This window comes from Pogona vitticeps, chromosome 2, assembly GCF_051106095.1.
Source record: "Pogona vitticeps strain Pit_001003342236 chromosome 2, PviZW2.1, whole genome shotgun sequence".
NCBI classification, from domain to species: Eukaryota; Metazoa; Chordata; class Lepidosauria; order Squamata; family Agamidae; genus Pogona; species Pogona vitticeps.
In genome coordinates, this window is record NC_135784.1 from 85,391,515 (window position 1) to 85,403,535 (window position 12,021).

The following is a 12,021-nucleotide window of genomic DNA, read 5'->3' on the forward strand; positions in this document are numbered from 1 at the left end:
TTAGGGAAATTATCTGTAAAGTTTTTCAAGGGGTTGAAGGCAGTGAAATGTTTAGAGCACATGTGGCGAACTCAAGGCCTGCGGGCGAATCTGGCACACTGGGCCATTTCATGTGGCCCTCCCAGTGTTGCCTGCTACTGTGTAGTATACAATACGCAGGTGCTTACTCATTCACCCATAATGTTCCACAAGGATGCTGGCAATCCGCCCAGCAGGACTTCTAATCTCAGCATTCCAAGCAGTAAAGAGTCAAAAAGTGATAATTGAATGAGGATTATATTTAATAAGATAAAGAGTAGATACATTTATATAGTCTTACAGATACAACCAGACCTTTGAGGGCAACCATAATGCCAATGCGGACCAAGTACAAATTGAGTTTTACACCTCTGGTTTGGAGGTTTAACAAAAGAAAAACAAAATCCATAGTTGAACAATACTTTTATTATGACAAATCAAAATCTACAAAAGTGTGTAAGCTTGCAAGTTCTCCAGAATTTTTTTTATTACACCAGGTGGTACAAAAATTAGGGCATGGGGAAAGAAATACGGACGTCCAAAAATTAGACCTTGAGGCCTGCAATCTTTATCTTGAAACTAAGTTTGGACCTTGGCCAAACAAGCTGAGATTCAGTCTGGAGAAGTTAGATGTCATCTTGGTCAGTAGAAAATATAACCTGAGATTGTTCTAGATGGGATTGCATTTCATCCAAAAGAGCAAGTGTACTAGTCTGGGGTGCTTCTGGATGTGGCATTGTTCCTAGATGCCTGCGTAATGGATATGTCCAAGAACACCTTTGCCCAGTTTCTTTCCTGGTGCACTAATTATATTCCTTTGCTAGCTTCAGGATAGGACCCTGTGGTAGGAGCCACTGTTTGATCAGCAAAAGCATATTCAATTTTAGGAGGTTTAAATCTCTTCCCCTGCTTCTCCACATTCCTCATAAGTAGAAAGACTTTGGCAGGATGGAGCTTTTGTTTCCTGGTCCTGGCTGGTGGGAAGCCTAATGCTCCTCCCTCATCCATAAGAGAAGTACATTGAGATGTTTATGTCCCACATTTTCAGGAACTTTAAAAATTTTCTGGAGCAACTCTTCTGGATCAGTTCTACAGCACAGGATATCAAGCACTGGATGAAAATTTTTCTCCTAAAGATCTTGCTTGCTGACTTCTTGCTGATTTTCTGCTCCAGTTAGGAATGAAGGGAATTCTATAGCCATTGAGTCTTAGAAACTGTCAGTAGATGAATATGCCCCCATGCCAAAGGAAAAGAGAAGCTGAATAGGCTGGAAGTTTAAAGTGCGTCTTTGGAATAGCCACAACAGTGCAACTGTATAGTAACATGTGAAATCAATGGAAATCTTGTATAATACATTGACAGGTGAGTTTATGCTCTTGGAGTGTTTGTAGGCTCAACAGTATATGCTCAATATTCATTTTAAGCTTGGAAATTCTTTTAAGATTTTCTTGGCTTCATATAGGGGCTTTGTCACAGTTATAATTCCTAGATGTTTTTTTAAAAAATGTAACCTTGCTTCCCAATGTAGACTATGTGTGGATGAGACCGTTGGTTGCTATTTGGGTCAGATGTTTCAGACAACTCAAAATATTAAGGAAATTTCCTCTCTTGTCCTGGAATCCCTGTAAACCTCCTGTACCCACTAGGACTGAATCTGTGGGTATGGGATTCTGAAGAGATGAAATGTCATTTCTGTACTCAGTGCTCTCATTTTTTCCGACTTGTCATCTGGCTGCAAATCCAGTTCATCCCATCCTAGAAAGAGCAAAGATGAAGTCAATGACATCCCTTGCTGGGCTCTAATTCCAACTCTGAGGGTCTTCATCTACTAATGTCAGCTTCAAAATAGTGTTGTGCAGTTATTGGTGACAGGGTTGAACTGGGGCTTGGGAGGTTCAGGTTTGGGTCCCACCAACCTGCCGCCTGGCCGTGAAGCTCAAATGGGTGGCCCTGCTTGATTCAATTCATCCTACTACAAACTGACCTACCTCAAGCAGTGTTGTGAAGATAAAGTGAAGAGGGGAGGACAATCATTAATACAGTACTGTTTTGGGCTCACAGCAGAAAAGGTACATGTAACAAATATATAATAATTTGTCATGTATAATATTCTCTCTCTCTCTCTCTCTCTCTCTCTCTCTCTCACGCGCACACACACACACACACACACACACACACACACACACACACACACACATTTGTACCTGAACTCAACCAGATAGTACCATTTTGGACTCATGGCAGAAAAGATACAGTACATGTAACAAATATATAATAAATTGTCATGTATAATATTCTCTCTCTCTCTGTCTCTCTCTCTCTCTGTCTCTCTCTCTCTCACACACAAACATATTTGTATCTGAACTCCACCAGATAGTACCATTTTGGGCAGAAAAGGTACATACAACAAATATATAATAATTTGTCATGCATAATACTCTCTCTCTCTTTCTCTCTCTCTTTGTACCTGAACTCCTTCACCAGATAGCGCTGAACAGGCTTGGATTTGCCATGCCCGGTCTCGGTATGTGTGTAGATTGAGCCCTTCAGCAATTTCTGCTGCAGGAGATGCTGTTGCTAGATCCTGCTTGTTGGCAAATACCAACAAAGGAACGCCATTGAGATTCTCATCTTCTACCAGTTCAGACAACTCCTGTGAAAAACAGAATTCAATAGGTTCTTAGCAAGCTCCTTTGGGAAAAAAAATCACATCAGAAACCTTCTAGATGGAGAGGAAATATTCACGGTTGTGGACATGGCTTCCAAACACAAGTTCTTTCTTTGTCATCTTCCCTCCCTGAGAAGTTCTGTGCTCAACTTCAGCATCATAAGATGACAATAACCATACTGTCTCTGTCAACTAAACTATGGAAGGTGGAAGGTTGTGAGATTGAGGCATGGAGGTTGAAGCAATCTGGACTCTTGCTTCTGCTTTGAGACCCTGTTATTAGTGACAAAATGTTGACCCTATATCACTCCCAGATTTCACATTGCTGGACAAAATGTTTGCACGAGTCTCTGCTGTAGATTGGGGTTAGGGCGCTGGAGATAGGGAGGAGTCTACCCTACCTGCCCAGTCTCCTCAAAGCGTTTCTTATCAGCACTGTCAATAACATAGATCTGTAAAAACAACAGAAAAAGAGAATTACAGTACCTGCTACCAACCATAAGACAGTTCTGAGATTAAAAAATAAATCCAAATGCCAACACCAACTCCACCCAGTAACTAGAGAAATGTAATAATAATAATAATAATAATAATAATAATAATAATAATAATAATAATAATAATAATAATAATAATAATAATAATAATAATAATAATAATAATAATAGAAACCTGAATAACTACAATCTGCTATCCATGTATGGTACCCCTTATCTGCCATCTGTGTGATCAGTTTATACTGCTTAACAATAGAGCTGGCTTTAGGCTACATGTCACTATGTTGCCCTTATTTCTAAAAACATGTTACTGTACTGCAAAGGCAGTTTTAGGAGTGGGTAAGCTTACCAGCAGATCTGTGCTGCCCAGATACTTCTTCCAATAGGCCCGAATGGCCCGCTGTCCCCCTATATCCCAAACGTTAAGCTTGAAACCATGAGAGTGGACACTCTTGATATTGAATCCCTTTGAAAAGGAAGCAGAAGAGAATAGTAGGAAACTACTGCATATTCATAGCAGACTGAACTTACCATAACTCACCATTTCTAATGTGGAAGTCTGGTGAATGAGAGACCACATACAGCCTATGCCAGAGTGCAGAGTATTTGATTCTCCAGATGTTTTCAACATCAGCAGAACTTCTGAATAGCTAATGGTTCTCTCCCTGAGTACTGCAGGGAAACTCAAAATCTTACAGGTCTTGACAAGCAGCCACTTTTGACTAGATCGACTAGACTAGGTTCATACAAGAGTGACAAACTCCACCTGTTGGCCCGTGAATAGGCTTCTAGGTAATGTTACTGTCTGGTGTCTACGGCATGAACAGGTCAGAGTTTCTTTAAAGGGCAAATACACAGGAGATTATCCTGGGCTGATGCAAAGTTTTCTCTACCGCGCACTGGCATTTTGCACTGGTTGAAATCGTAATTGTTCAAGCAGAAATGTCTATTATGGGAAAGTGCATTGCAGGTGTCCACACAGCAGAGGATCAAGTTAGGTATATTTCTTTCTACAGTCTATTACAGGCTCTCTGTCATTAGCCGTACTCTCTGCCAAGAGTCCAGATTGCCACTAAAGAAACAATATAGAGAATCACAATAGCCAGAAAATAAAACAAATCAATGTGAGTGGACACACTATAAAAAAAACCAACAACAACACTGAATACTGATGTACGAAGACTTCATGCAGTTAGGTTTACATCTTGTAGCTAACAGGAAAAAAAATTGAAATTAACATTGAGAACTCCAGCACAAACAGTGGGGCAAATGTCTGTCTAATCATATTCCAAGTCAGAGATCCTGAATACAGTATATGTCTCTTGATGTTTATATGGGAAACTTTTACAGATGAGTTGTTTTGGCTAAGGACAGTACAACACACGGATACAATCTTATACATATTTAAGCAAAAATACACGCCACAGGTTTCAGTGGAATTTGTGGTACAATTCTGTGTGTCATTCAGTTGAGTTAAATGAAACTTAATCTCAGAATAACTATGATGATTATGCAGTCTAAATGGCTTAGGTCCAAATTATACGTAATATGGAAGCTTTATTGTAGGCCAACAGCCTGTTTAGATCAGGAATAATTGTTTCCTATAGTAGCAAGTAAGAGCAGAGAAGTGGCAGAGGGTTTTACTATAAGACATGTCAAACAGCCTTTGCTTAGTTTGTTCTGGATGAATTACACTCCATCATTATACGTGACCAATGCTGGGAACTAGACAGGAAGAGTGTATCCCAGTTGGTTCTGCTGGACCTCTCAGCAGTTTTTAATAAATAAATAAATAAATAAATAAATAAATAAATAAATAAATAAATAAATAAATAAATAAATAAATAAATAAATATCATCAAGCATGATATCTATCTGGACCCGCTGTCTAGGATGGGACTTGGAAGCACTGTTTTGCACTGGCCCCAGCCCTTTCTGATGGGGCAAATCAGTGCCTGGAGTCATTAATAGATTGGATGAGGGTGAACAAATTGAAGTTTAAGCCAGCAAGACAGCGGTGCTCCTGGTCAGCCGAAAAGCAGACCACAGAATAGGGATTCAACCTGTGCTGTGTTAGACTTCCCCTTGAAAAGTCAGGTGTGTTGCTGTGCCTCACATCCCATCATGTACCACCCACCCCTATTACAACAGCTTAATTGGTTGCCAGTTCATTTCTGGGCCATATTTAAACTGCTGCTCTTGACCTTTAAAGCCCTTTAAGGCTTAGGTCCAGGCTATCTGAAAGACCATATTCCCTTACAAGCTTCCATGTGTCTTAAGATTCTTAGGGTAATGGCTTCTGTTCACAAGCACATTTGGTGAGGACTCCAGAGCGGCTATTTCTGTGGCTGCTCCCAGATTATGAAACTCCCTCCTGTGGGAGGTGTGGCTTCAGCTGGCAACATAAAACTTTGCTCTTCAGAGAGGCTTTTGAGGAACAGGCAAACAACTGAGATGAGGAGGTCTTTTATAATCTGATTTATAGTTTTGAAATAATGTTTTAAAATTTTGTTTACTATGTTTTTATATTTAATTGGTTTAGTTTAATTAATCGTTGACTTTAAATTTTTGTATTCTACCTTGTATCCTCACTGAGGAGGAAAGACAGAGTAAAAATCAAGTAAGCAAACACATAGACTGAAAATTAATGTGTATGTGTACGGAAAGAAGAGAGGAATTTTATTTCCTACCTTTAACACTAGTGGTGTACAATAATTCTCTCACCTCTTTCATGACAGATTGCCTTTTATGGGGAATAATGTGAAGTAATTCTAAACATGAAAGAGTGCCATTCAGTATCTGGAGAATGCTTTTGTTCAGAATACCAGAACTTTTAACTACTGCCTAGTCATCACAACAAATGCAGTGTTCCTACATTTCTTCGACCACTGCAATCCATTTCTGAATAAATAGGATTAATCTTCTAGAAGAGCACTTTTAGACAAGTTTGTCCCACAGACCCTTCCTGACTGAAATTAAGCCCAGAACTACAAGTCCCAGAGTTCCTTAATGTATACTTATATTCCCTGCATACATGTCAGCCAGCTGCTTGCACAAGAGGGAGGAAGCACAAGCAAGCAGAGAGTCATTCCAGTAAGAATGAAAGGAAGTCATCACTGCTGCTAAATGTAAGGCTACAGAAGATGTGTGAGTAAATAAATTATCCTTAATTTTGAAATATATAAGATCAACAGAGATTTAGATCACTGGAATTTCATGATAGAAAAATCCCTTTAAAATTTTGAACATTTTTAGAGCAGTAGCTCCTGTTTGCATACATTTGTTCGTAACATGGAGTTTTAATCTTAGGGTGTGATCAGACAAGGAAGAAGGATTTTGCTGAAAAGAGTCACTTCACTGAGTATAATCTCATTTAAAGTGATCCTTCTGGGCACACTTGCAATCCAGTCCTCAGCACTCCAGCCTAGATTTTTTTTAAAAAAGTAGACCTGCTGCTGAAACAAAAAATTCTAGATGGTTTGGTTCACAAGGTCATACATGCCATGTAATCACTAGAAAACAGATTGAACTGGATGATGTCACAAGTGGTCCAAAATGTGAGCTAGATCACCACCTGATCACACTAGACCAGGGGTCTCAAACATGTGGCCCGGGGGCCATTTGCGGCCCGCCGGACAATAGTTTGCGGCCCCTGCCTTGCCTGCCCCCCGAAGCACCCACGCGTCCACTGCTGTCAAGAGTAAAAAAAAAAGCCTTGCCTCGCTCGACGACTCTCTCCCACTTGCACCCTCCATCCAGAACTGCAGCCTGCCAGCCAGCCGGCCTGTCTGCCGGCTAAGGAAACTCCTTCGTGGCTTCCTCGGGCTCTTGCTCCGCTTGGCGGAGAATCGGATGCAGCCCATCTTCACCCAGCCTCTGCCTCCAGAGGCCCCCAGGTAAATTGAGTTTGAGACCCCTGCACTAGACTTTCCAAACTGAACTACAAATTACATGCCTAGCAGTGTAATAAATCCCCCTGCCAGCTGCTGCACCTTGACAAAGTTCCTCAGAATGGAATGGTGGCATGATGGGTGTGTGGTGCTTAGGCTTTTTTTTTTTTTTGCTCCTGCCACACTGCAAACAGACATGAGCTTCCACATAACGTGTTTTGCCCCTCAGATAAGCAAAATTCTAAGGAACCATAACAATACCGCACACTGGAAAAATTACCTCTTTTAACTTAAGCTCCCAGAAATCCCCAATCGCCATGGCCATGGTTCGAGGATTCTGATAGTTGGAAGCCAAATAAATACCATTGCGAAGTCCTGCCAGTGCCCCCACATCTCTGCTGTATCAATATCCTGCCTATAGGCTTGCCACAAAAGCTACAGCCACTGGAGAATTATGGCCCTGCAATGGTCAAACCTCTCCTGTAGCCACATCTCAGTCCTTCAGGGTGAGGATGAGAGGAACAGATGCAGTAGAAACAAAAACTAACAGACTAAGAAGTTTATGAGATCATGAGGTTTTATGGATTAAAACCCACTTAATTAGCTACATGAAACGTTATCCAAGATCTCAGGTGTATATATGTATAGTATGCATGGTTGTTCTTGGGGTGGATGGGATGTTAGAAAGTGACATCGGGGGAGGGGGGGAATAAATGCAGAAATAAGATCTTCTATGATCTGTGCAAGCTTGTTTTAGCCTTGAAGACAACACACAACTTTTTTGTTGGTTCTTGTGGCAACAAACTAATTTATTTATTTTATTTTATTTAACTTATATGCCTCCTTCACTTTGCTCAAGCAACAAACTAATATGGCTTATTGCTTATCCTTTGGAAAAAGCTGTAGCAAGAGGCTGGTTAGGATCCTCTTTGCCAGTCTGATTCTTTAAGACTGTATGTAATGACTGGTCCAATTCATGTTTATTGTGTGTCTCACCCTTACCACTTTCAGCTGACCTTGCCTGTCAAAGGGCTTACCTGTGTAGGCGTGATGGTGCTGACTTCCTCCGAGGCCAGTTGCTTGAGCAAAGTGGTCTTCCCAGCATTGTCCAGCCCAAGCAGAACAATTCGCAGTTCCTGCTCTTCAGAGCCTTTGAGCTTTTGAATGACTGAGAGAAGTCCCTGTGTGGTGCGGAAAGACAGGTCAAATAATTGGGGGCTCTTATTCTTGTTTAGGATCTAGATCATGAAAAAGTAACAAGGCTAAGCTTAGTGTCTGTGTCTGCTCAGATGTGTTTACTGTAGACATGGACCGACCCTTACAGACCACCTCCAACAGACAGCAACATATTTGTTGGGCTTTTTCTGTACATGATGATTTGTCCCCACCTCTACCTCCAACTCTGATAAAAAAACAGGAGTGTCTTTAGAGACTCCACGATTAACATGAAACGTTTCACCTTTAATTCTGCCTTTTTGTGACTACACATATTCCAGTTGTGTTTCTTTCCCCCCTGGAGGAATGATTCTACTTGCCTACCTCCTGGCACCATGGTTCTCTTCTGCTGTCATTTGGTTATTAATCTCTCTATTTGTTGAGATGTGGGGGTTGTTGCCCACACACAGGAGATGCCACCAGGCTCAGGAGAGTCCCAAGGGGGTTGCAAAAGCACAACAAATATTTGGGAGGGAAAACCTAAGAGGAAAGGGAAACACACAAACACACCCAAGGCTAATGAGGCCTGAAGTTGCTTGTTGTTGGTAGATGCTATCAAATAACTTCTGCCTTATGACAGTCTTAAGAATTAATGACCTCCCATGAGAGCCGGCTGACTGTGGTGGGGGGATCCGATGGGAGAGGGAAGGAATGGGAGTATCAGGAATGAGGGCACGGTTGACTGGCCAATTAGAGCGGTGAACAGGAGCAATCCACCCTGCGACCTGCTGTTGTAGGACCCCTTGTTGCAGATACTCCGTTGGACCCTATCATTTTTGTCTTTGAAACCGGCTCTGGGGAAACCAGTTTGGCAGCCCATCCTGCTGCTCTGTGAATAAGACCCTCTCCCACCCCAAGCGGCTTGCTACAGGCTCCTAATTTACTCACCTTCTGCACTTCACCCATGGTCAGGCCGTCTACATACTCTGGAGAACCAGGCACAGAAGCTGCCTGGGCCAGTGGTAGCTAGGTCCCTGCTGCGTGACTGACATGCCAGGCTCCAGCAGAGAAAAGGAAGAGGATTACAACCCCAGAATTAGCTTGTGTTTCTCTATTTACCCAGGGTGTTCAGTAATACCCTAGATAAATCTCCCCTGCCAGCTGTCGCCCTGGTCTGACCCAATCTAGTCCTCCCTGATGAAGCCACAGGAGAGGGATGCCGTGTCTGCCCAACTCAAGGGAGGCATATACCTGGCTTGGCACCTCTCGCCTTGCATACCTGAAGTGGAAATTGTTTCCATCTGGGTGATATGATAGAGGCTGGTGTGGCCTTTCCTTTTACATAAAGTATGTGGGAGGAGCTGTGGGCACAGAAGGAAGCATTGTGGGTAGAATCTACATCCAGCAATATTGCATGCTTTTTTTTTTGCCAGTGCTCTTTTCTTCTCTGATGGCTTCACATCCCAGCAGTCCTGCTTGGAGAAGCAACTCTTCTTGATGTGTTGTAACACTAATTAAGGCTATTTGAAGGTGGTACTGGGTGGCTTTGCTGGGAAGGTGTGTCTTTAGCCTACCGAGGGGCTCTGGAGCTCCTTGAAAAAAATGGGTCCTTAATTTCTTCTCAGAACAGTTTATTCAGGAGGATGAATAAATGCATGTCCAGTCACTCTCTCGGCATATCCGAGTTTGTGTCACTTTAAGAAATGCTACTTGGTTAACATCTATTTTGCCAAATTTATTGGGTGTGGTGAGTTTATAAGCCTCATTTTGCATGCTGAACTGCTATCTCCTAACCTAATCGAAACATTACAGAACAAATGTGGAATCTGGAATCCTACTGCTCAGTCAAATACAATGGTGTGAAGAAACCAAGATGCATAGTAAGGCAGCCAAATTTGCAAATGGCACCATGTTATTTGGGGTGGTGAAAATTCATGCTGACCGTGGAGAATTTCAGGAGCAGCTCTTCACACTTGCTAGTACCTAACCTTTGTATGAGCCAGTATATTAACTGATGGGGTCTGAATCATCTGTGGCTATCCAGGAAAGAGATCTTGTATTTGTACTCATTATGTCAATGAAATCACCAACTCAACAGGCAACATTGGGGGTGAGGGGAGGCAAATCTCACGCTAGGGATGACTGGGAAAGGGTATTGTTGTTATGTGCTGTCAAGTCACCCCCCCCACACACACACACCTATGGCAACCGATGAAACAGTGACCTCCAACATGCCCTCTTCAGCTCCTGCAACTGGGAGAGAGCCTGAAAATAAAATGCCTGCTCTCAGAATGGCTTTATATAACTTTGTAGTGTAGCCTTATTAGGAAAAATGTTCTGGCTGCTGCATCTCAGGATATTTTATAGCTGAGAACAGCACAAAGTGGGGGTTGGAGACAGAGTGAGAGAGAATGAGAAAGAAAGAGATCCACCCACACACAGAAGCAACCAAATGAGTAAAAAGTACAGTAGCTGGAATAGTTTCTATACCACAAAATCTCTGATGTTGACGCACTTTAGTTTGGCTGTCACCAAAAAGAAAAAGAAAAGAAAGAAGGAAAGAAGGAAAGAAAGAAAGAAGAGAACAAACGAACAAACGAACGAACGAACGAACGAACGAACGAACAAACAAACAAACAAACAAACAAACAAACAAACAAACAAACAAACAAACGTGATGTGACTTGTGAAACTACATGATTTTAAAAAGAATTAATCCCCCCCCCGGAACAAAAGCCATGTCTGGAACTTCTCAAGGTGCATAATACTCAAGGCTAGCCAGGTTTTTTTGACATCTGTGAAGAAAAACCCAGAAGTATCTTTCCCTCTTCTGGGATGTGGAGAAAATGTACTATAGTACTGACTAAAATAATGAACAGTTGCCAGAATCCTATTGGTTCATTCTGTCAGTGTAAACGCAATGGCATACATTGCAGCACCAAATTGTTGCTAGTAAACAAGTCTTCTTTGCATAACAGTAATCTGATTTAGTGTGTGACAACAGATATAAGTGGCAACCGGTTAACTAGGGGCAACTCACTGCTGCAATTTGTACCTTTGTGCTTATGCCAATGTAACAAACCAATAGGATTCTGGGCAGCTTGTAGCCATTTCATGACATGTACAGTCTGCTTCTTAGGGCAGCTCTTTCACTCCACCTAACAGTAGTCTGCTTTGCTATCAAAATAAGAATGGAAACTACCCGATAAAGACACAGTACTGAAAACCAGAATGTGGCTTTCAAAGATTGTAAATGGTTCTAGTACAAGAAGTACAAGAAGTTTTTTTCCTTCCTTTCCTGCCTGGTACCCAAAAAGGAGCTATAAGAGTTTTCAGGGGAGAAGACACACAGACAGAGAAAGTTACACTCTGTTATGTACAGGCTTTTTAGAAGCAGCAGCACATATTTTAAATTTAGGCATAAAATGTTATATCTAGTCTAAACCATCTAAGTGAAGATACAGCACTGTTTCTGTAATAACAGGAATTAGTAATAGTTCCTATCTCATTCTCAATATGCTGGGTTGGCCACATGTTGAGTGAAAGTTGAGTGAGTCCCTGTGCAAATGCTAAGTATGCAATGCATTACATTTAAAAGCTACGTATAAAATGATATGGCTAAAAGCAGCAGATTATTTCTTCCATCTCCATCACAAATCCCTGACACCAAAACACAGAAGGCTGCCTGGATCTTCTGTAGGAAATGGATGACCACTGCACATTTACTCCATTAAAAACTCCAGTCATACCACTGAAAGATCCTCCATCTGCATGAATGCCTAATGCTATTCC

The 12,021-nt window shown here is 41.7% G+C and overlaps 1 protein-coding gene across 1 annotated transcript; it reads right to left on the bottom strand.

Annotated features, from left to right (window-relative positions):
• Positions 1 to 257: 257 nt before the first annotated feature.
• Positions 258 to 11,571, bottom strand: LOC110077974 (ADP-ribosylation factor-like protein 3). The gene is made up of 6 exons (XM_020791607.3): positions 9,178 to 11,571; positions 8,112 to 8,255; positions 3,534 to 3,650; positions 3,089 to 3,139; positions 2,487 to 2,672; positions 258 to 1,774 (listed from the first exon to the last, which is right to left on the bottom strand). Exons 1-6 carry the CDS (start codon positions 9,193 to 9,195, stop codon positions 1,727 to 1,729), a joined length of 564 nt encoding a protein of 187 aa, XP_020647266.1. The 5' UTR covers positions 9,196 to 11,571; the 3' UTR covers positions 258 to 1,726.
• Between the last annotated feature and the right edge of the window lie 450 nt (positions 11,572 to 12,021).

Bases quoted from the DNA above. Each gene is read 5' to 3' on its own strand.
- LOC110077974 (XM_020791607.3), bottom strand. The intron at 3,651-8,111 runs GTAAGCCCTTTG...TCCTTTTCAAAG, and splicing joins GCACCATCACGCCTACACAG to GGATTCAATATCAAGAGTGT. The intron at 1,775-2,486 runs GTACAAAGAGAG...TGCTCTTTCTAG, and splicing joins TATCTGGTGAAGGAGTTCAG to GATGGGATGAACTGGATTTG.